This window comes from Nerophis ophidion, linkage group LG11 (genome assembly GCF_033978795.1).
Source record: "Nerophis ophidion isolate RoL-2023_Sa linkage group LG11, RoL_Noph_v1.0, whole genome shotgun sequence".
NCBI classification, from domain to species: domain Eukaryota; kingdom Metazoa; phylum Chordata; class Actinopteri; order Syngnathiformes; family Syngnathidae; genus Nerophis; species Nerophis ophidion.
The window spans coordinates 64,731,160-64,756,660 of NC_084621.1; the positions used below are offsets into that span (position 1 = coordinate 64,731,160).

General features: G+C 42.7%; 1 protein-coding gene across 2 annotated transcripts in view; it reads left to right on the plus strand.

The window, feature by feature from the left end:
• zfpm2a (zinc finger protein, FOG family member 2a) overlaps positions 1-25,501 on the plus strand; it is a 442,543-nt gene that overhangs the window by 81,378 nt on the left and 335,664 nt on the right. For both annotated transcript variants that reach the window (XM_061916494.1, XM_061916493.1), the window contains exons 2-3: positions 2,297-2,455; positions 23,532-23,633. In XM_061916494.1, coding sequence (XP_061772478.1) covers positions 2,297-2,455; positions 23,532-23,633 — 261 coding nt within the window. The remainder of the gene's footprint in view (positions 1-2,296; positions 2,456-23,531; positions 23,634-25,501) is intronic.

Genomic DNA, 25,501 nt, shown 5'->3' on the forward strand with positions numbered 1-25,501 from the left:
AGTGTGTGAATGTGTGTGTGAATGGGTAAATGTGGAAATAGTGTCAAAGCGCTTTGAGTACCTTGAAAGTAGAAAAGCGCTATACAAGTACAACCCATTTATCATTTATCATTTGTACACTTAAAAAAAGGGAACACAACAACAGATAGCATATATGTTGCTGTTGTTGCATATCTATAAACATTATTACATTTTCATAATAAGCCTTTAAGGATTTCCCATCTTTTTTCATGTTTTTTGGCATCATTGTCGTTGTCAATCATGTATCTTTCTAAAGTTAAAAAATACTGAATAAATGTTTTAAAGAAAGTAATACTAAGTGAATATCTATTTTTGGCCTTAAAAATAAACCTTTTACCAAGTACTATAATTAAATTGACTAAGTCATGCTTGTCAATAAACTCTCCTAAAATAACAGAAACTATATCAAGCTTCATAAACAAACCAATCCTTGAACACGTTTTGTCAACTTATCAACATTGTTTGAGCTGCAGAATGATCCACAACACAGCTCATGTTGCAACACTTTCCAAATGATTATTTATTCCTTGTGCAAGAGGGGTTTTTCTTAGTAGTTTGAACTGCATTCTTTCAAAGTTTTCAGTCACTCTGCATTCGTCATGCAAACATCGGGGGTGTTGGGAAAGAGAGAATCGAGTGAGACATGCACAGGATCTCAACATTCAGGCTCATTGTTGTTGTTGTTTTTTTTTTTACAGTTAATACAATGCAGGTCGCAAAAGAGTAATTCCATCTATGCCCTTGATTTGAAGCAAACATGTTAATATACACATTCCCAAAGAGATACAGCTACAAGCACAACTCTGAAATCATTTAGATTTGAAGAAGTAATAATGCACAGAGGGGAGAAAAAAATTAATCACACGGAAAAGTGTCTCCTTTAAGATTGCTCTGGTGTATTACCTGAGGGTATGGAATGTAAATGGAAAATTGTACATTGTATCCTGTGATAAGACTAACAAATTAATAAAAGTATTCTCATTCTCGTTTCCTTGCCCGTATAAAAAGAAACTTTTTCCTCGTCTCTGTGAGGTTTTTTTTTTTTTATGGGTTCTAATTAATATTGCCTCTCGCCTTGCTTGCATTTCAGCTTGTTTTTGACATTAATGGGGACAAATTATTTCCAAAATTTGAGCATCCATCCATCCATCCATTTTCTACCGCTTATTCCCTTTCGGGGTCGCGGGGGACGCTGGCGCCTATCTCAGCTACAATCGGGCGGAAGGCGGGGTACACCCTGGACAAGTCGCCACCTCATCGCAGGGCCAACACAGATAGACAGACAACATTCACACACTAAGGCCCATTTAGTGTTGCCAATCAACCTATCCCCAGGTGCATGTCTTTGGATGTACTGTATTAACTATAGCAGGGGTAGGGAACCTATGGCTCGAGAGCCAGATGCGGCTCTTTTGATTACCGCATCTGGCTCTCGGATAAATCTTAGCTGACATTGCTTAATATGATAAGAGATGAATGATTCCACTTGTAATCACAGTGTTAAAAATAATGTTCAAAATATAAAACAATCTCATGCATATTTAATCCATCCATCTGTTTTTCTACCGCACCTGTTGAAGAATTTGCGTTAATGGTAAGAAGTTGTTTATTCTTGGTTAGTGTGGGGCTTGTCAGACCACCAAGGACCAACATGAGAGCCTGTTTCAGGGTTACAATATTGTTTTATTTTTCAATAAGTCTCTCAGTTGCTTTCCAGCAATTGTAATTTTCTCTTTCGTTTTTGCTCTGGCTCCAGCCCCAACCCCGTCTCCCCTCCTGGCTGCTGCTTATAACAGAGCGACAGGTGATTAAATAACAAGGCCCAGGTGGGCCATCTACGCACCTGTCGCTGATTTCGATTATTGACGTTAACTAATCGATTTTATAATCGTGCACGTCCGACTTGTGATGCATCTAAAAATCGATTATTTCCCCTACCTCTAATTACGCAGAGGACGCGGCAGGTACTTCCATCCCTCAGGGTTTAAGGTCTGCCGATTTGACTGCAATGTTGTTAGTCGAATTAAACTCCTCCGAATCAAATCATCAAATCTTCGACTATTTGAAGACAGCCAAAGTATGAACAGTCCAACGCAAGTTGGGCCGGAGTAAGATCTGCGTTTGTATTAGCGAAGAAAAAGAAAGAATGAGACAGAATTATTTCATGAAAACCCCAAGGATCTGATGAAACTGCTTAACATCGGTATTTGTGTATTTGTGTGTGTGTGTGTGGGTGTGTGTGTGTGTGTGTGTGTGTGTGTGTGTGTTCCCTCAGGTCCTCTGGAGGATGGCCTGGAGGAAGAGGAGGAGGAGTGTATCTCTGAGGAGAACGAGCTCCTGGCCAAAGTTGAGTTCTCAGCGGAAGAGAACTTCTCTGCCGAGTTCGAGACTGAGAACATGAGCTGTGGGGACATGGGGTACTTCTGCAGTAAAGGTGAGGATCATTTACATATTTCAAAGAAAAAAAGACAGACGTTTCTACCTGGCGCGGGCTTGACTCTTTTTGATGCCTCATACCTGACAATATGTTGGGGGACCTTGGTGTCAAGGCATCAAGAATGGCTCTAACTCCTGCCAAAGGCATTTAACCAAAAAGTCCTGTTCAAATCAAACCTGGCATCAATATCTGAACTTCTCCAACATCACTGCCTACGGAGGAAGCTATCCATTTTGATATTTGACTCCCGTAACCCACCCAGGAGCAGTGGTTTGATCTGAGAGATGGCATTGGCTCGGTTGGCTCTCTTACTGTGACAGTGCTGTGAAGGTGTGCTATGCTGAACCAATGCACTGGAGAGCAGGGCAGTTGCCTTTGAGGTTGTGCTAAAAAAGCCTTGTTGACTACACTAAGCAGCAGCTGCTACTGCTTGGAGGTCCGGCAGAGCTTCGCCAGACCGGCCCCAGCCTTCTTTGAACTGCAATTCAATTAGATTTCTTCTTTGTGTGTTTGTTTCATTTCGGTCACACCTTGCCATCACAGGACCTAATTTGTGGTCTGCTCCAGGTTACAGTGTGAAGATGACAGAGTTGTCCCACCCCCCACCTCCGCTAACCCCCCCGGTTTGCATGTCTTCGCCACCCCAGGTGTCTCCCTCACGGATGCCATATATTTGACTTTTTAATGAAGCACCAATTCTTTGAATGTCTGCCTTCTTTCTCCTTTCAAAGGGAAAATTTGTTTAGAATATTTGTTTTCCACACTTCTAAACTGATGTGCCTCGTGGGATTACATTAGAGAGGGGAGAAAATTAATCTTTCATGTTTCAGGTAGGGTACACCCTGGTAATTGTATCAATGTTTTTCTTTTGTTCTCCGGGAAAAGTTGACTGGCACATTTGTTTAGAAATTGCAATTACCGGCAACACTTTGCGCCCTGTTTTTAGCCTATTGTCTCTGACGTGATGTGTCCTTAAACTTCAAAGCGGAGTGTAGAGGTTTGTAATTGCCCGCTGGCTACGATATAGATGGCGCAGAACACATTGGAGGCTTCTGCTGCCACAGCAAGAAGAAAAAGAAATACAACTTGTGAGAATCTTCAAAGCCACTTGATATTCTCTTTGTTTTGGGTAAACCCCATGCGAGGAACTTGGCCTCAAATCTCCTTCTCACTCTCAGTGTTTGCCTATAAAGTGCAAGAATGTCAAATGCTGATTTTCTGGCCTGAATTTCTTAATCTGCTCCTTGTCATACACGAGCCAGACATGTCAGATTTTTGTATTACTTCTCTATCTACAGGGGCTAAGACTCCGCTGCCTCTTAAGACCCGAATGATGTTTTATCCACATTAATTTTCAAGTTTTACGCCATCATCAGGTGTAGTCATTTCCCCCACCATCCCCTTTCTCAATAAGATCTATTTAAAACTAATGTCAGCGTGGCTTAAATTTCCCCCACTTGTGAAACTGCTGTGAATTAGGAAAAAAACGCAATCCAGGCAGCATTAAATGGTTTAAGTGTGTTATTCCTCGACTATAAGAGGAAAAGGGACCCCTTGATTAACTAAACCCTCTCAAATGCGATGGCGTGCTGTAATTAGCCCTGTGCGGACTCGAACGTGGGTTTTAAAGCAGCCACTCATCCCATGGCCTTTATCTTGTGCTGCTTTCCGGAGAATAAGGTCTCCCGTGTAAGGTTCCTCCACTGAGCAGCGGCTCTCTGGTCTTAGCTTAGCCTTGTATCTGTGTAGTCACTCTCTGAAATGGGCTTGTCAGGGGGACCTAAAACCTCCATTAAAAGTTTCAGTCCATAATAGGTATTAAAAAGCTGTTGGAACACAAAGAAGAGTACCAATTTTCATTAACATATGAAGCACTTATTAACTTTGATCAGAGTGCGGTGAAGTAGTAAAGCTGCTTAAAGGCGCAAAGGTCAAGAAGTTGAATGCCACGAAGGCTCAGCCATTTGCCTTACCCTTGCAGAAAAAAGACTCCCCAGATAAGTGTGGGGAGCACCTTCATGTCCCATCTTGGTCTGAGGCTTGTAGACCTCTAAATGGGCTGGTGGTTGACTTCGGAACCTGTTTAGTTAATGGTGTCGCGGCTGGGACTCAACTAGGTGGCACTAATGGACATTGTGATGGCCTTAAAACCACAAATAAACACGATTCAAACTATCTTTGTACTGCAAGTCGTGTTTCAAGATAGGCCTGGGAAATAAATAAATTAATGGAAAAATTAATTGAATAACTTTGTCGTCATTAGAGATGCGCGGTTTGCGGTCACGACCGCTAACCGCGGGTGACATGACGAAAAAATAGATTTTAAATAGATCCGGGCGGGTGGCGGTTGAACCAATTCGGAAATATCAATCAATCAATCAATGTTTACTTATATAGCCCTAAATCACTAGTGTCTCAAAGGGCTGCACAAACCACTACGACATCCTCGGTAGGCCCACATAAGGGCAAGGAAAACTCACACCCAGTGGGACGTTGGTGACAATGATGACTATGAGAACATGCTACTGTGAAAGATCAATCCATTATGGATCCAACACAGTCGCGAGAGTCCAGTCCAAAGCGGATCCAACACAGCAGCGAGAGTCCCGTTCACAGCGGAGCCAGCAGGAAACCATCCCAAGCGGAGGCTGATCAGCAGCGCAGAGATGTCCCCAGCCGATACACAGGCGAGCAGTACATGGCCACTGGATCGGACCGGACTCCCTCCACAAAGGAGAGTGGGACATAGAAGAAAAAGAAAAGAAACGGCAGATCAACTGGTCTAAAAAGGGAGTCTATTTAAAGGCTAGAGTATACAAATGAGTTTTAAGGTGAGACTTAAATGCTTCTACTGAGGTAGCATCTCGAACTGTTACCGGGAGGGCATTCCAGAGTACTGGAGCCCGAAATGAAAAAGCTCTACAGCCCGCAGACTTTTTTTGGGCTTTGGGGATCACTAATAAGCCGGAGTCCTTTGAACGCAGATTTCTTGCCGGGACATATGGTACAATACAATCGGCAAGATAGGATGGAGCTAGACCGTGTAGTATTTTATACGTAAGTAGTAAAACCTTAAAGTCACATCTTAAGTGCACAGGAAGCCAGTGCAGGTGAGCCAGTACAGGCGTAATGTGATCAAACTTTCTTGTTCTTGTCAAAAGTCTAGCAGCCGCATTTTGTACCAACTGTAATCTTTTAATGCTAGACATGGGGAGACCCGAAAATAATACGTTACAGTAGTCGAGACGAGACGTAACAAACGCATGGATAATGATCTCAGCGTCTTTAGTGGACAGAATAGACCGAATTTTAGTGATATTACGGAGATGAAAGAAGGCCGTTTTAGTAACGCTTTTAATGTGTGCCTCAAAGGAGAGAGTTGGGTCGAAGATAATACCCAGATTCTTTACCGTGTCGCCTTGTTTAATTGTTTGGTTGTCAAATGTTAGAGTTGTATTATTAAATAGAGTTTGGTGTCTAGCAGGACCGATAATCAGCATTTCCGTTTTTTTGGCGTTGAGTTGCAAAATATATATTTCCGGGTATATATATATACCTGGAGTACCCGGAGGGAACCCGGGTACTTCCTCCCTCTTCCAAAGACATGCACCTGGGGATCAATCAATCAATCAATCAATCAATGTTTATTTATACAGCCCCAAATCACAAATGTCTCAAAGGACTGCACAAATCATTACGACTACAACATCCTCGGAAGAACCCACAAAAGGGCAAGGAAAACTCACACCCAGTGGGCAGGGAGAATTCACATCCAGTGGGACGCCAGTGACAAGGCTGACTATGAGAAACCTTGGAGAGGACCTCAGATGTGGGCAACCCCCCCCCTCTAATTGTACGTAGCTTGTAAATATGCATTTTCATGAAAGGAATAAAATAAAATGATGATGATGATGTTCCATCCATCCATTTCCTACCGCTTATTCCCTTTCGGGGTCGCGGGGGGCGCTGGCGCCTATCTCAGCTACAATCGGGCGGAAGGCGGGGTACACCCTGGACAAGTCGCCACCTCATCGCAGGGCCAACACAGATAGACAGACAACATTCACACACTAGGGCCAATTTAGTGTTGCCAATCAACCTATCCCCAGGTGCATGTCTTTGGAAGTGGGAGGAAGCCGGAGTACCCGGAGGGAACCCACGCATTCACGGGGAGAACATGCAAACTCCACACAGAAAGATCCCGAGCCTGGATTTGAACCCAGGACTGCAGGACCTTTGTATTGTGAGGCAGACCCACTAACCCCTCTGCCACCGTGAAGCCCCGATGATGATGTTGATGATTGTTATTATTGTTATTATTATGAGTCCATTAGTGTTTAATTTGGTCACAAAATAATGCTCACAAAAATATCGTTGACTGGCAATATTATGGTGGAAAATATAATCGTCCAACCAAGTTTCTTGGCCCTGGCCTATTTCAGGATAATGTTGTGTGGGACGAAATGTGCAAACATGTAAATAACCACCAACTTTGGCACTTCATAGCTACTTATCCAGAATCTTCCTTTATTGAGCAAACATGAACACACTGAACTTGTATTTTCTATTGACACATCTGTCTGTAATAAAACATATTTCCATTTTTGAGATGTTCTGCACAGGCTATTGTCGAAAGATGCTCACTTTTGTGGCTTCCAATTGCTGCCTGATGGTAATAAGCTTTACTTGACAATCTATATCGGTTAATTTGTACATTACCATTTTCCCATCAGCATCGCTTTTGTTAATTATTCACAATTAATTAAGGCCAACTCTATGTAATGTCTACATTTATTGGTTCTGTACTAAGTGGAACCTAATGCACACTTCCCTACAAACCAAACTTGACCATTCGGATGACCTCTTAACAAGTAGTTTGAATTATAAATGGGAAATAACAGAGTCCCGGAGTTGAAGATGACATCTTTTATGTTACAGAGATATAATCCCATTCTGCAGCAATGCACCAGGAGGATCTATCTCCTTGGCTCTTTTGCCACTGCTGCTAGTGCCCAGAATGGTGAATGTGGAATTTGAATGCACAGTTGAAGCTGGAGAATATGGCGAAATGCTAATTTGCGGTGCGATAAGATGAATCGAGTCATCCCTTTAGCCCCATTTGACTCAGTGGAGGAAATTAATCATTAATGTTTGTTAAGTATGACAATCTAACTGGGCCAGATCTACTTGCTCAGAGACTGAGGCAGCGAGAGATAAAGACACAGGCTGCAGAATGGGAGGAAAACTGCCAGATTCTGTAATGATGAGAATTTATTGGCATTTAAAGAGACAGTGGTAGATAATTCCACTGCCACAAATAGAGGGCAATTTCAACATGTTTTTTCTGATAGTGGAGGCATCTTAACAACTATGCTTGACTTTGGAAATAATTGTTGGCTGTGATTAAAAAAGTAAGCTGTTGCTGCATAATATCAGTCTGAATAAATAAACTACCAACTAGGGATGTAACGGTACGTGTATTTATATTGAACCGTTTCGGCACGGGGGTTTTGTTTCGGTACCGAACGAGTTTCTAAGCTAAAGTCTTAACAAGCTGCTTTGCTTCTTCTGCCTCTGTCTCAGCACCCAGCATTGTCCCACCCACACAACCATCTGATTGGTTACATATATAGCGGTAACAACCAATCAGCAGTGCGTATTCAGAGCGCATGTAGTAAATGTGTCATGATCCGCCTCCCGGATCATTCAATGTTTTTGTTCTTTTGTGTGTTTTCTGATTATTTTTGGACTCTTCCGATCCTTAGTTTGTGCACTTCCTTGTTTGTTCGGTTACCATGGTTTCTTATTTGTTCCACCTGCTCTGCTTTTGTCGCGCACCCGTGTTTTGATTGTTACTTTAGTATTTAAGCCTGCCTTCGACCTAAGTTCTGCCTGGATGGTTTGTTTGCTCCACGCAACATTCTCGTTGGTATATCTTTGATGTCTTATCTAGTGCTAAGTCTCGTCTTAGCTTCCCGTGCGCTCGGCATGTTACGTTGGACTCTGCTAAGTTTTAGCTTAGCTTACCGTGCCTTCGGCACGCCTTTTCTTTGCCTGTTTTGCACCATTGTTCTTTTATTTTTGTATTAAATCAAGTCTTACCTGCAATTCCTGCCTGTCTTGGTCCTCGTGCATCCGGGGGTGACACCACGCACGTACAAAATGCGTTTCCAACATGACAAAATGCTTCAGCGTCGAGCAGATAGGTCAGGGGTCGGGAACCTTTTTGGCTGAGAGAGCCAAACAAGCCAAATATTTTAAAAAGTATTTCCGTGAGAACCATATAATTTTTTTTTACAGACTGAATACAACTAAATGCGTGCATTTTTAAGTAAGACCTACATTTTTAAAGTATAAGTCTCTTATTCTTTTTAATAACATTGTTATTCTGAAGCTAACTAACAATAAATAAAATACTTCTTACCTTTAATGCGACTTCTTGAACGGGTGCGGTAGAAACCGGATGGATGGATTAAAATGCATGAGAATGTTTTATATTTTGAATGTTATTTTTGACAATGTGATTACCAGTGGAATTATTCTTTACTTACCGTGTTAAGCAATGTCAGCTAAGATTTATCCGAGAGCCAGATGCAGTCATCCAAAGAGCCACATCTGGCTCTAGAGCCATAGGTTCCCTACCCCTGAGATAGGTGTTTAGCAGGTGAGCATAAGACAGCGTACTCTCCCCAGATGATAATAAACACTTCCCAGTCAACTACTACTACTAACATCACAATGAGCCCGTTGACCTTCTAGAAACTTAAACTGCAGCTGAGCTCGCTCACAGTTCTGGCTTGAGGTGAAGGCTAATTAGCTTTTAGCGTAACTTTAGCTCATTTTGCGATGTGTGTGGAGTGTGTGTGTGTGTTATGGACAGAAAAGCTTTGAATGGCAGGGTCCCTGCTATCACATGTTGATAAAAAATATAACATTTACGTAATAAAAATCAACTACAGGCTTCCCAAATGCTGTTATAAATTAAGCATGATGAGTAGACTTGGAACTGTTTAATGTTGCACTTTTTATATGTAGAATAAAAGTTTTGTTTTATGGATTGAACTTTCACAGTATCATGTTAGACCCGCTCGACATCCATTGCTTTCGGTCCCCTAGAGGGGGGGGTTGCCCACATCTGAGGTCCTCTCCAAGGTTTCTCATAGTCAGCATTGTCACTGGATGTGAATTCTCCCTGCCCACTGGGTGTGAGTTTTCCTTGCAGACCTTTGAGACATTTGTGATTTGGGGCTATATAAATAAACATTGATTGATTGATTGATTGATTTTGTCATTTTATTTAATCTGAGCAACAATTCAAGGCAGTTTAATGTTGATTAACGTGGGCAGAATTATTATAGTGTTCCCAATGTTTAAAAGATAAAGCCATTGTTTACAAATTTGGGAAATAAATAACCAAATAATTTATATTTTGTTGTTTTCTTACTGTACCGAAAATGAACCGAACCGTGACCTCTAAACCGAGGTACTGTCAGGCTTGGACTAGGATTGAGTGCGCTCCTTCGACGCAGCGGGATTACAGGACGAGCCAGGCGTGAATTAAGGTACATGTTTATTTGGAATTCTAAATACAAAAATAAACAAACTAAGGGGCGCTCACAAAGAGGTATAAAACTTGGCTACAAAAATACAATCAGGAAAACAAAACAACTGCTCGATGGCATGAAAGACAATGAACTAACTTAAACTTGCACTGTGGCAAAACTATGAATAACTAACACAGGTGACAGGTACAAGGGGCATGGATTGCAAGGTAATTGAGGGTGCGTGAAGGCATGAAGCAGAATGCAAATAGCAAAGTTCCCAGGACGAGGACAGAAACAGAATGATATAAATAGCAGCTATGATGATTAGAAACAGGTGTGGGACTGAGGGCTGGGCGTGACTTGGAGACCAGGTGGAAACTAATGGGTTACTATGGAAAAAACAAAACCAGGAAGTGTAAAACGGGAAACAAGAGTCCAAAAACATAACATGACAAAACAAGATCCATAGGTGTGACAGGTACGTACCGAACCAAAATTTTTGTGTACCGTTAGACCCCTACTATCAACTGACTACCACTCCTGCTTGGATGGTAGTTCATTCCTTTATTCCATTTTGAATCTTGGGGACACTTTGGGGGAAAAAAATGTCACTGGGTTAAAGCCTTTAAATAGACTCCCTTTTTAGACCAGTTGATCTGCCGTTTCTTTTCTTTTTCTTCTATGTCCCACTCTCCCTTGTGGAGGGGGTCCGGTCCGATCCGGTGGCCATGTACTGCTCGCCTGTGTATCGGCTGGGGACATCTCTGCGCTGCTGATCCGCCTCCGCTTGGGATGGTTTCCTGCTGGCTCCGCTGTGAACGGGACTCTCGCTGCTGTGTTGGATCCGCTTTGGACTGGACTCTCAATCGTTTCAATCGTTTATTTATATAGCCCCAAATCACAAATGTCTCAAAGGACTGCACAAATCATTACGACTACAACATCCTCGGAAGAACCCACAAAAGGGCAAGGAAAACTCACACCCAGTGGGCAGGGAGAATTCACATCCAGTGGGACGCCAGTGACAATGCTGACTATGAGAAACCTTGGAGAGGACCTCAGATGTAGGCAACCCCCCCCCCCCCTCTAGGGGACCGAAAGCAATGGATGTCGAGCGGGTCTAACATGATACTGTGAAAGTTCAATCCATAGTGGCTCCAAGACAGCAGTGAGAGTCCCGTCCACAGGAAACCATCTCAAGCGGATCAGCAGCGTAGAGATGTCCCCAACCGATACAGGCGAGCGGTCCATCCTGGGTCCCGACGAGCGGTCCATCCTGGGTCTCGACTCTGGACAGTCAGTACTTCATCCATGGTCATCGGACCGGACCCCCTCCACAAGGGAGGGGGGGACATAGGAGAAAGAAAAGAAGCGGCAGATCAACTGGTCTAAAAAGGGAGTCTATTTAAAGGCTAGAGTATACAGATGAGTTTTAAGATGAGACTTAAATGCTTCTACTGAGGTAGCATCTCGAACTGTTACCGGGAGGGCATTCTCGCGACTGTGTTGGATCCATTATGGATTGAACGTTCACAGTATCATGTTAGACCCGCTCGATATCCATTGCTTTCCTCCTCTCCAAGGTTCTCCTAGTTATCATTGTCACCGACGTCCCACTGGGTCATTATTGTCACCGATGTCCCACTGGGTGTGAGTTTTCCTTGCCCTTATGTGGGCCTACTGAGGATGTCGTAGTGGTTTGTGCAGCCCTTTGAGACACTAGTGATTTAGGGCTATATAAGTAAACATTGATTGATTGATTGATAAAGTATTGCCTAACATGTAATGAAGCAGCATCATGTATGAAGATATTGCTGAAATGCTGCCCTTTCTGTAGCCTCAGCGGTCAGGATTAGAGCGCTGTGAGGTCTTTCAGCTTGCATGCATAGGATTGACATTTTCAAGGGCTTCCTTAGCTGAGACAATGCTAAAAGGGAGAGAAAAAGCCAATATGACTTTGTTGCTACCTTGCTGGAGGAATTGTTTGTGTAAATTGTCTATAAGCTTATTGACCTGAATGTGTGTCACGCTGTGTGCCGCTGATTTGGCTGGAGAGCTGTCCTTTGATAAAGCGAGCGATAGGGCTGATTTGAACGGCTCACTGGCTCCTCATGCATGCCCGCCAACCCTGCGCTCAGCAGGGCCACCCCCATCGCCTCTGTTCTGGTTAGCAACCTTAAGTATCGCCGTTTGAGTCCGCGGGGAAAGATGTCAAATATGTAGGCGATGATCTTTGTCAATCCGTCTCCCTTGATAAAGGCTTCAGAGGGTTTTCGGTCCGGATAAAGAAACAGTACTCAATGTAGACCTCTGTGAATAAAACACAGCACCTCAATGAATCAATCAATCAATCAATCAATCAATGTTTACTTAGATAGCCCTAAATCACTAGTGTCTCAAAGGGCTGCACAAACCACTACGACATCCTCGGTAGGCCCACATAAGGGCAAGGAAAACTCACACCCAGTGGGACATTGGTGAGAAAAATGACCCAGTGGGACGTCGGTGACAATGATGACTATGAGAACCTTAGAGAGGAGGAAAGCAATGGATGTCGAGCGGGTCTAACATGATACTGTGAAAGTTCAATCCACAATGGATCCAACACAGTCGCGAGAGTCCAGTCCAAAGCGGATCCAACACAGCAGCGAGAGTCCCGTTCACAGCGGAGCCAGCAGGAAACCATCCCAAGCGGAGGCGGATCAGCATCGCAGAGATGTCCCCGGCCGATACATAGGCAAGCAGTACATGGCCACCGGATCGGACCGGACCCCCTCCACAAGGGAGAGTGGGACATAGAAGAAAAAGAAAAGAAACGGCAGATCAACTGGTCTAAAAAGGGAGTCTATTTAAAGGCTAGAGTATACAAATGAGTTTTAAGGTTGAATCTATTTCTATTCATGACAAGTTACAATGCCATAAAATTAGATTATTTATTTTTTTTTCCCTCTCCTGTTCTCGGCTGCTGCGCTGTAAGCAAAGGAATGCTGCCACAGCACTTCCTCCTGCTGTGCTTTTTCTTCATGACATTTGTGCAGGGAACTTCATCAAAGCCCGGTGACACAGTTCCCTGTGAAGCTGCCTGGATGCGTGTGTTTAAAATGCATTGCAAACTGTGTTAGATAGAAGGCAGAAAAATCCTTAATCACTCCTTAATTAAGGAATCATCTTGTAGCTTCATTTCCCGGGCTGTAATTAAACACTTCCAATATGTTCCGTTACAGGGCTTAACATGTTCGCTTGAGATCAAGGTAGTGCCTTTAATGTTATCTCCCCAGCTTTTTTTTTCTTTCTAACTCCGCTCCAAGGAACTGTTGATATGTGCTTTTGTTATCGCCATCATAATATAAGCTAATAGTATGCTGAAGAAACTATTTAGCATACTCAGCCCCACCCACAAATTTAAAAAAATAAAATGATATACAAAGCAAACTATAACCTGCTTCCCAAGAATATACAACACTTCTACTCAACAAAAAGAAGATAAATATAATCTTAGAGAAAAATATAATTTAAAACATTTGTATGCACGTACAACACTTAAGACCTTCAGTATATCTGTATGTGGAATTAAATTATGGAATGGATTAAGCAAAGCAATCACAATGTACTAATATGATCCACTTCAAGAAACTCTTCACACTGGAAGTGTTTACAAAGTACAAAAAAGAAGAACCATGATAAACAATTGATTTTATTCACCCATTCATTCTCAAAATAATCTTACTTATTTCATCGTATGGAATAAAACTTACTTCACCAATTCCATCCATCCATCCATTTTCTACCGCTTATTCCCTTTCGGGGTCGCGGGGGGCGCTGGCGCCTATCTCAGCTACAATCGGGCGGAAGGCGGGGTACACCCTGGACAAGTCGCCACCTCATCGCAGGGCCAACACAGATAGACAGACAACATTCACACTCACATTCACACACTAGGGCCAATTTAGTGTTGCCAATCAACCTATCCCCAGGCTTCACGGTGGCAGAGGGGGTAGTGCGTCTGCCTCACAATACAAAGGTCCTGCAGTCCTGGGTTTAAATCCAGGCTCGGGATCTTTCTGTGTGGAGTTTGCATGTTCTCCCCGTGAATGCGTGGGTTCCCTCCGGGTACTCCGGCTTCCTCCCACTTCCAAAGACATACTTCACCAATTATTTATTTATTATTATTGTGATTACTTATTACTTATGGAGTATACATTGTGAATACATTGAGAACAGGAAGTAAACAAAAGTTTTAGCAACTGTTATGTAAAAGAAAAGGGGTAGGATTAAATAAGCTCTGCTTCTTCCTACTCCTTTTCGAACATGTTGAAAAGGAAAACTGGAAATTGTGATGTACCTTGTTGTATGCTTCTAATGTTCGAAATAAACTCAAACTCAAAAAAAATGGTTTGACCAAAACAGACTATCATTGAATCTCAGTAAAACTAAAATAATGATATTTGGTAATAGTAGAAAAGAAAGTCAAACACAAATACAAATAGACGGAATAGAAATTGAAAGAGTAAAGGAAACCAAATTTTTAGGTATAATGATCGATGATAAATTGAACTGGAAATCTCATGTAAAAAATATACAACATAAAGTAGCAAGAAACACGTCAATAATGAATAAAGCCAATTCATTTACCAGGAATTGATTAACGTGGACCCCGACTTAAACAAGTTGAAAAACTTATTAGGGTGTTACCATTTAGTGGTCAATTGTACGGAATATGTACTGTACTGTGCAATCTACTAATAAAAGTATCAATCAATCAATCAATCAACATGCAAAATCGAGTTTCAAATAATGATAATAATAATTAAAAAATATCAATGGCATATCAAATAAAATTTGAGTGCCTCTTTTTTATTTGCAGCCTTCTGAGGTAAATATCAAAATAAAATTTGTCCCCAGCCTAATAATACATTTGAAAATAAAATAACAATAATGAATGAATCAAACATTCAAGCCTTGAAGTAACAAGAGAAAGTGCATGAATAAATTGTTAATTATTGCTCAGTTTGCTCCACTGATTTGCTTGAACAATGAATATGGAACAAGCAATAATTATATAACTTAATAGTGCAAAATCGACATTCAAAAAACAAACAAAAATAAATAAATGGTCCATTTAATGCTTCTTTTCTATTTGCAGCCTTCTGAGGTAAATATCAACATTACATTTTTCCACAGGCTAATAAATCTTGAAATAAAATAATAATGACATGGGTGGTGTTGGTGGTAGTCAGTGCTGCAAGGGGTTCTCTGTATTTGTTCTGTTGTGCTTATGTTGTGTTACGGTGCGGATGTTCTCCCGAAATTTGTTAGTCATTCTTGTATGGTGTGGGTTCACAGTGTGGCGCATATTTGTAACAGTGTTAAAGTTGTTTATAAGGCCACTCTCAGTCTGACCTGTATGGCTGTTGAGCAAGTATGCATGGCATTCACTTAAGTGTGTGTACAAGTCGCATATATCATGTGACTTGTTTGTATGGAGTAAAAGCGGACGTGACAACATATTGTAGACAACTTTAAAGGCAGTGCCTTTATAGTACTAATGTTAATTTGATATTGCCTCAAGGGCTAAATGAAATTGTACGGCGGGCCAAATTTGGCCCGCAAGCCAGAGTTTGACACCCATGTTCTAGATCAACAATCACTTCATGTTCTCTACTGCTCACTAGTGTTACCATATCGGAGTTACTGTGTAGAAATATGGGGAAATAATTACAAAAGTACACTTCATTCACCTAACAGTGTTACAAAAAAGATCAGTTAGAATCATACATAATGTTGGATATAGAGAACATACAAACCATTTATTTATTCAATCAAAGATACTGAAATTCCACGACATAGTGAAATTGTCACGCCTATGGTTCATGTTTTGTTTTGGTCATGCTATGTTTAGTTTTTTTGGGACATTTTGTTCTGTTTTGCATTTCCTTTTTTGTCTTGTTACCATGCCAACTGATTTAGTTTTCATCCGTCATGTCTGATCATGAGTTTTGTATGGTTATACTACCCTGAGCATCCCCAATCTCATCTGTTTTTAAAGCTAAGCAGTGTCTGTCCTGGTTAGTACTTGGATGGGAGACTGCCTAGGAATACCATGTGCTTTTGGACTCTAAGTTCCTTTTTTTTTTTTTTTTCACCATGACGACCAATCAGTTCACCTGTCTTGTCTCACACCTGTTTTCACTTATGTTCATTATTTAAGCCACAGTTACCAGGTAGTCAGTCTGGCAACATCACCTCCTTCACGACCTCGATTATCTGCTTCATGCCTTGCTATGCTGTTCATTTTGTCCACGTAAGTTTTTGTCATTCATGCCATAGCACAAGTGTTTTGTTTCATGTTTATATTTTATAGCCTTTGTGCTAGTCTTTTGTTTCATAGCCCAAGTTTTGTACCTCCATTTTGAGCGCTTTTGGTTTGTTCCTGTTTTTAGTTTATGAGTAAATAAATTAAATATGTACCTACCTTCACGCCGTTTCCACTCCATTCGCTTCGCACCTCGGGAAAAACAACCCAAGACCAAGTCCAAGCCTGACAAAAATCGCAAACAGCTAAAATTATACACAATGCAAACTATAACCTGCTACCCGAGAATATACAACAATTCTTCTCAATAAAAGAGGAGAAATATAATCTTAGAGAAAAAAGTAATTTAAGACATTTGTACACACGTACAACACTTAAGACCTTCGGTATATCTGTATCCACCCATCCATTTTCTACCGCTTATTCCCTTTTGGCGCCTATCTCAGCAACAATCGGGGGGAAGGCGGGGTACACCCTGGACAAGCCGCCACCTCATCGCAGGGCCAACACTCAACATTCACACATTTAGTGTTACCAATCAACCTATCCCCAGGTGCATGTCTTTGGAGGAAACCCACGCATTCACGGGGAGAACATGCAAACTCCACACAGAAAGATCCCGAGCCTGGATTTGAACCCAGGACTGCAGGACCTTCGTTTTGTGAGGCAGACGCACTAACCCCTCTGCCACCGTGAAGCCCCAGTATATCTGTATGTGGAATTAAATTATGGAATGGATTAAGCAAAGCAATCAAACAATGTACTAATATGATCCACTGCAAGAAACTCTTCAAACTGGAAGTGTTTACAAAGTACAAAAAAGAAGAACAAAGATTAATTACCATGAATTGATTAACGTGGAGCCCGACTTAAACAAGTTGAAAAACTTATTCGGGTGTTACCATTTAGTGGTCAATTGTACGGAATATGTACTGTACTGTGCAATCTACTAATAAAAGTATCAATCAATCAATCAAAAATCTGAATTTATTCACCCATTCATTCTTTTATTCTCAAAATCTTACTTATCTCATCGTATGGACTAAAACTTACTTCACCAATTATTTACTTTTTATTGTGATTACTTAGGGCTTCACGGTGGGAGAGGGGTTAGTGCGTCTGCCTCACAATACGAAGGTCCTGCAGTCCTGAGTTCAATTCCAGGCTGAGGATCTTTCTGTGTGGAGTTTGCATGTTCTCCCCGTGAATGCGTGGGTTCCCTCCGGGTACTCCGGCTTCCTCCCACTTCCAAAGACATGCACCTGGGGATAGGTTGATTGGCAACACTAAATTGGCCCTAGTGTGTGAATGTTGTCTGTCTATCTGTGTTGGCCCTGCGCTGAGGTGGCAACTTGTCCAGGGTGTACCCCGCCTTCCGCCCGATTTTAGCTGAGATAGGCGCCAGCGACCCCGAAAGGGAATAAGCGGTAGAAAATGGATGGATGTGATTACTTATGGAGTATACATTGTGATTACATTGAGAACAGGAAGTGAACAAAAGTTTAAGCAACTGTTTTGTAAAAGAAAATGGGTAGGATTAAATAAACTCTGCTTCTTCCTACTTCTTTTCGAACATGTTGAAAAGAGAAACCGGAAATTGTGATGTATCATGTTGTATGCATGCATGTTCGAAATAAACTTAACCTCAACCATAAATAATAGGAAAAAGATAGTTTAGTGGCCTCTCTGATAATATAAAGGGAGGGGGAGGGTAACGCCTGCCCAAGTCGACACTTTCATAAACAAAACTGGGTCGTAATGACCGCATGTGTTGGAAGTAGGACATATCTTAAGACTTCTCTCCAATAATACTTTTTCTCTTTTTAACATCTCCTCAAGTAGGAGGACGACAGCAGACATCCTTTTGGCAATGTCTGCCTCCTTCTTTGAACTGAACCATGTCAAAAGATATAAACACGTTTGAGTGTGTGCTTGATGCGGAGATTAACTTTGCTGAGGATACACAATGTTGTCTTGTCGCGGTTCTCACTTGAAGTGGGATAACAAACACACATACATGTGGTTTTAAAGCGATGAGGGAATGACCTCACGCTCTTGTAAACAAGTATGTATGCTTAAGATATTTTAAGAGATGTAACGTTCAGGGACGGGTATTAAGTGTGGTACTTTAATAGGCACTGGCCGTAAAATCAAACATTGACATATTTCGATGTCAAATTTACAAACCCTGTTTCCATATGAGTTGGGAAATTGTGTTGGATGTAAATATAAACGGAATACATCCATCCATCCATCCATCATCTTCCGCTTATCCGAGGTCGGGTCGCGGGGGCAACAGCCTAAGCAGGGAAACCCAGACTTCCCTCTCCCCAGCCACTTCGTCTAGCTCTTCCCGGGGGATCCCGAGGCGTTCCCAGGCCAGCCGGGAGACATAGTCTTCCCAACGTGTCCTGGGTCTTCCCCGTGGCCTCCTACCGGTTGGATGTGCCCTAAACACCTCCCTAGGGAGGCGTTCGGGTGGCATCCTGACCAGATGCCCGAACCACCTCATCTGGCTCCTCTCGATGTGGAGGAGCAGCGGCTTTACTTTGAGTTCCTCCCAGATGGCAGAGCTTCTCACCCTATCTCTAAGGGAGAGACCCAAACTCATTTCGGCCGCTTGTACCCGTGATCTTATCCTTTCGGTCATGACCCAAAGCTCATGACATAGGTGAGGATGGGAACGTAGATCGACCGGTAAATTGAGAGCTTTGCCTTCCGGCTCAGCTCCTTCTTCACCACAACGGATCGGTACAACGTCCGCATTACTGAAGACGCCGCACCGATCCGCCTGTCGATCTCACGATCCACTCTTCCCTCACTCGTGAACAAGACTCCTAGGTACTTGAACTCCTCCACTTGGGGCAGGGTCTCCTCCCCAACCCGGAGATGGCACTCCACCCTTTTCCGGGCGAGAACCATGGACTCGGACTTGGAGGTGCTGATTCTCATTCCGGTCGCTTCACACTCGGCTGCGAACCGATCCAGCGAGAGCTGAAGATCCCGGTCAGATGAAGCCATCAGGACCACATCATCTGCAAAAAGCAGAGACCTAATCCTGCGGTCACCAAACCGGAACCCCTCAACGCCTTGACTGCGCCTAGAAATACACGGAATACAATGATTTGCAAATCATTTTCAACCCATATTCAGTTGAATATGCTACAAAGACAACATATTTGATGTTCAAACTGAAACATTTTTTTGGGGGCAAATAATCATTCACTTTAGAATTTGATGCCAGCAACACGTGACAAAGAAGTTGGAAAAGGTGGCAATAAATACTGATAAAGTTGAGGAATGCTCATCAAACACTTATTTGGAACATCTCACAGGTGTGCAGGCTAATTGGGAACAGGTGGTTGCCATGATTGGGTATGAAAACAGCTTCCCAAAAAAATGCTCAGTCTTTCACATGAAAGGATGGGGCGAGGTACACCCCTTTGTCCACAACTGCGTGAGCAAATAGTCAAACAGTTTAAGAACAACGTTTCTCAAAGTGCAATCGCAAGACATTTAGGGATTTCAACATCTACGGTCCATAATATCATCAAAAGGTTCAGAGAATCTGGAGAAATTCCTCCACGTAAGCGGCATGGCCGGATACCAATAGTGAATGACCATGACCTTCGATCTCTCAGACGACACTGTATCAAAAACCAACATCAATCTCTAAACGATATCTCCACATGGGCTCAGGAACATTTCAGAAAACCACTGCCACTAAATACAGTTTGTCGCTACATCTGTAAGTGCAAGTTAAAGCTCTACTATGCAAAGCGAAAGCCATTTATCAACAACATCCAGAAACGTTGCTGGCTTCTCTGGGCCCGAGATCACTTAAGATGGACTGATGCAAATTGGAAAAGTGTTCTGTGGTCTGACCAGTCAACATTTCAAATAGTTTTTGAAAATATTCAACATCAGACAAAAGGGGAAGCGAACCATCCAGACTGTTATCGACACAAAGTTCAAAAGCCAGCATCTGTGATGGTATGGGGGTGCATTAGTGCCCAAGGCATGGGTAACTTACACATCTGTGAAGGCATCATTAATGCTGAAAGGTACATACAGGTTTTAGAACATCATATGCTGCCATCCAAGCGCCGTCTTTATTTCAGCAAGACAATGCCAAGCCACATTCAGCACGTGTTACAACAGCGTGGCTTCGTTAAAGAGTGCAGGTACTTTCCTGGCCCGCCTGCAATCCAGACCTGTCTCCCATCGAAAATGTGTGGCGCATTATGAAGCATAAAATACGACAGCGGAGACCCCGGACTGTTGAACGACTGAAGCTCTACATAAAACAAGAATGGGAAATAATTAAACTTTCAAAGCTTCAACAATTAGATTACTCAGTTTCCAAATGTTTGAGTGTTGTTAGCAGAAAAGGTGATGTAACACAGTGGTGAACATGCCCTTTCCCAACTACTTTGGCACATGTTGCAGCCTGAATCGGTTTAAATGTAAAATATACCCATCCTTAGTAACATTTACAGGATTACAGGTTTTTGTGTGTATGTTCATGTCCTCCCTCCATGTGTGCTCCCTCCATGTGTTACGAGTCAGCGGTTTATGACAACTTTGATTTTATTTCCTTATTTTAAGTAATTCTGAAAATATAGGCACTTAAAATATTTGTGTTCTGTTAAATTCTTCTTCCTCCAAACACAACAAGTTGAGTTTATACCAAAAAGTTCTATTTTGGTTTCATCTGACCACATGACATTCTCCCAATCCTCTGCTGTATCATCCATGTATCCATTTTGGTATAAACTCAACTCGTCGTGTTTGGAGGAAGAAGAATACTGAGTTGCATCCCAAGAACACCACACCTACTGTTAAGCGTGGGGGTGGAAACATCTTGCTTTGGGGCTGTTTTTCTGCTATGGGGACAGGACGATTGATCCGTGTTAAGGAAAGAATGAATGGGGCCATGTATCGTGAGATTTTGAGCCAAAACCTCAGTGAGAGCTTTGAATGGTTGACCAAATACTTATTTTCCACCATAATTTACAAATACATTCTTTAAAATTCCTATGAGAGACAGAATGTGGAAAGAAAAAATACAGGAATTCACATTGTAGGAATTTTAAAGAATTTATTTGTAAATTATGGTGGAAAATAAGTACTTGGTCAACTAATGGAAGGAGGTTTTGGCTCAAAATCTCACGATACATGGCCCCATTCATTCTTTCCTTAACACAGATCAATCGTCCTGTCCCCTTAGCAGAAAAACAGCCCCAAAGCATGATGTTTCCACCCCCATGCTTGACAGTAGGTGTGGTGTTCTTGGGATGCAACTCAGTAATCTTCTTCCTCCAAACACGACAAGTTGAGTTTTTACTAAAAAGTTCTATTTTGGTTTCATCTGACCACATGACATTCTCCCAATCCTCTGCTGTATCATCCATGTATCCATTTTGGTATAAACTCAACTCGTCGTGTTTGGAGGAAGAAGAATACTGAGTTGCATCCCAAGAACACCACACCTACTGTGAAGCATGGGGGTGGAAACATCATGCTTTGGAGCTGTTTTTCTGCTAAGGGGACAGGACGATTGATCCGTGTTAAGGAAAGAATGAATGGGGCCATGTATCGTGAGATTTTGAGCCAAAACCTCCTTCCATCAGTGAGAGCTTTGAATGGTTGACAAAGTACTTATTTTCCACCATAATTTTCTTTAAAATTCCTACAATGTGAATTCCTGGCTTTTTTTTTTTTTCACATTCTGTCTCTCACAGTTGAAGTGTACCTATGATGAAAATTACAGACCTCTGTCATCATTTTAAGTGGGAGAACTTGCACAATCGGTGGCTGACTAAATATTTTTTTGCCCCACTTGTATATGCTGGAACGAGACACCCAAATATCCCTGAATCCAGAGACCTTAAGTCAGCCCAGCATCCTATAACACACATTCTTACTCCACAGTAGATCAAACGGTAATAAATAGCCACCTCTCCCCCGCACATTGCTTTCCTTCCTGTTCTCTGCTGCTTCCTCCTGTTCCTGCGAGTACTCATGGGAAATCCTTTTACATTTAAGTGTGCAGCTGGACCTGGTAACCTCACTACTCTCGTGCTAATGATGCCCAATGCATAAGACTGAGCACACAGTCATGTGAGGAATTAGGAAGGTGTCCCACCACTACGTTTTTTGTCACTGTACAATTTCTGACATACACACAAAAGATTCAATCAATCAATCAATCAATGTTTACTTATATAGCCCTAAATCACTAGTGTCTCAAAGGGCTGCACAAACCACTACGACATCCTCGGTAGGCCCACATAAGGGCAAGGAAAACTCACACCCAGTGGGACATCGGTGACAATGACTATGAGAACATGATACTGTGATACTGATGATACTGATGACTATGAGAACATATGAAAACATGATACTGTGAAAGATGGATCCAACACAGTCGCGAGAGTCCAGTCCAAAGCGGATCCAACACAGCAGTGAGAGTCCCGTTCACAGCGGAGCCAGCAGGAAACCATCCCAAGCGGAGGCTGATCAGCAGCGCAGAGATGTCCCCAGCCGATACACAGGCGAGCAGTACATGGCCACCGGATCGGACCGGACTCCCTCCACAAAGGAGAGTGGGACATAGAAGAAAAAGAAAAGAAACGGCAGATCAACTGGTCTAAAAAGGGAGTCTATTTAAAGGCTACAGTATACAAATGAGTTTTAAGGTGAGACTTAAATGCTTCTACTGAGGTGGCATCTCGAACTGTTACCGGGAGGGCATTCCAGAGTACTGGAGCCCGAAATGAAAAAGCTCTACAGCCCGCAGACTTTTTTTGGGCTTTGGGGATCACTAATAAGCCGGAGTCCTTTGAACGCAGATTTCTTGCCGGGACATATGGTACAATACAATCGGCAAGATAGGATGGAGCTAGACCGTGTAGTATTTTATACGTAAGTAGTAAAACCTTAAAGTCACATCTTAAGTGCACAGGAAGCCAGTGCAGGTGAGCCAGTACAGGTATATATGTAGGTATATATGTATATAAAGGTATATACAGTACAGGTGTAATGTGATCAAACTTTCTTGTTCTTGTCAAAAGTCTAGCAGCCGCATTTTGTACCAACTGTAATCTTTTAATGCTAGACATGGGGAGACCCGAAAATAATACGTTACAGTAGTCGAGGCTTAGTTGGGTTGTGTATTACTTGTCTGATTTTGTTGGACTTTTTTGGCTTGCAGGGGAGGAGGACGGCAATCGAGAAACAGGAGACCCGGAGGTGGACGGCCAGGCTGAGAAGACGAGGCATGCTGCAGTTGGGCTGGACGAATGGGATGGTCCAAGTAAGCAAACAAAATATTATCTTAGATGAAGCCTTTTTAGAGGCCAAAGTTGTTCAATCACATTCAATGCATTCATTCATTTACCATGAATTGATTAACGGGGACCCCGACTTAAACAAGTTGAAAAACTTATTCGGGTGTTACCATTTAGTGGTCAATTGTACGGAATATGTACTGTACTGTGCAATCTACTAATTAAAGTATCAATCAATCCATGTCACACTAAGTAAACAATTAAAGAATAGCATACTTGTCATAAGTTTATGTTATTTAGACAGCATTTAGTTAAAACATATAAAATGGTACCTTTTTGTTATCAACCCGTTCCAAAAATGTCAGACAAAAACAGATCAAATGAAAATCAAAGCCCATGAAAAATAATGTAAATCCAATGGATCCGTTTCATCCATCCATTTACTACCGCTTGTACCTGTCGGATTGATAATGCATTGAACACGATAGTTGCATGACAATTACGCCTCAGCAACCACATTGCTGAACACTCAAAACATGATTCCATTTAATGTATAAAATGACCTCAAGAATTTATTGCAGGTATAAGCGATTGTGAAACGAGAGAGAAGGGGGGGGGAAAAAAGAGTGAGAGAGAAAAAAGTGGATTTGGGCAAGTTGTGCTTGCTAGCTCAAAGCCCCCCGGGGTGTGTATTTTATACTGACAGTGAATCAGTGTTATCGCACCTATCAGATAATGCATTTATCATTAAATTTCACATTTGCATTTAAATCTGGGGAAGGAAATGAGCATTGCTGGCTAAAGATAAGAGCGCTAGGATGACAGTAATAAACCATCACTGTGATCAGTCAGGAGACAGGGCTGAGGGGGTCAGCTCAGAACTATGGGGGCCATGACAAAAAGAAGGCATCACATGCGGAGAAAAGACAGTATGGGCCCGAGAAATGCTGAGCTTAAAAATATGACTTTTGAAAGGAGGAGGGGGATGAAGCACGGTGAGATGTAGGACTGTAATTTTTGCGTCTATTTAACCATCAGAATGAGATTTACAGGCTCAGAAACACAGTGCTGGACTGGCAGTGCTGGACTGCACTTAATTCAGTGGTTCTCAACCTGGGTTCGATCGAACCCTAGGGGTTCGGTGAGTCGGCCTCAGGGGTTCGGCGGAGGTTAAAACACACCAGAGTCATCGTGTAAATACAAACTTCTCCATCCATCCATCCATCATCTTCCGCTTATCCGAGGTCGGGTTGCGGGGGCAACAGCCTAAGCAGGGAAACCCAGACTTCCCTCTCCCCAGCCACTTCGTCTAGCTCTTCCCGGGGGATCCCGAGGCGTTCCCAGGCCAGCCGGGAGACATAGTCTTCCCAACGTGTCCTGGGTCTTCCCCGTGGCCTCCTACCGGTTGGACGTGCCCTAAACACCTCCCTAGGGAGGCGTTCGGGTGGCATCCTGACCAGATGCCCGAACCACCTCATCTGGCTCCTCTCGATGTGGAGGAGCAGCGGCTTTACTTTGAGTTCCTCCCGGATGGCAGAGCTTCTCACCCTATCTCTAAGGGAGAGCCCCGCCACACGGCGGAGGAAACTCATTTCGGCCGCTTGTACCCGTGATCTTATCCTTTCGGTCATGACCCAAAGCTCATGACCATAGGTGAGGATGGGAACGTAGATCGACCGGTAAATTGAGAGCTTTGCCTTCAGGCTCAGCTCCTTCTTCACCACAACGGATCGGTACAACGTCCGCATTACTGAAGACGCCGCACCGATCCGCCTGTCGATCTCACGATCCACTCTTCCCTCACTCGTGAACAAGACTCCTAGGTACTTGAACTCCTCCACTTGGGGCAGGGTCTCCTCCCCAACCCGGAGATGGCACTCCCACCCTTTTCCGG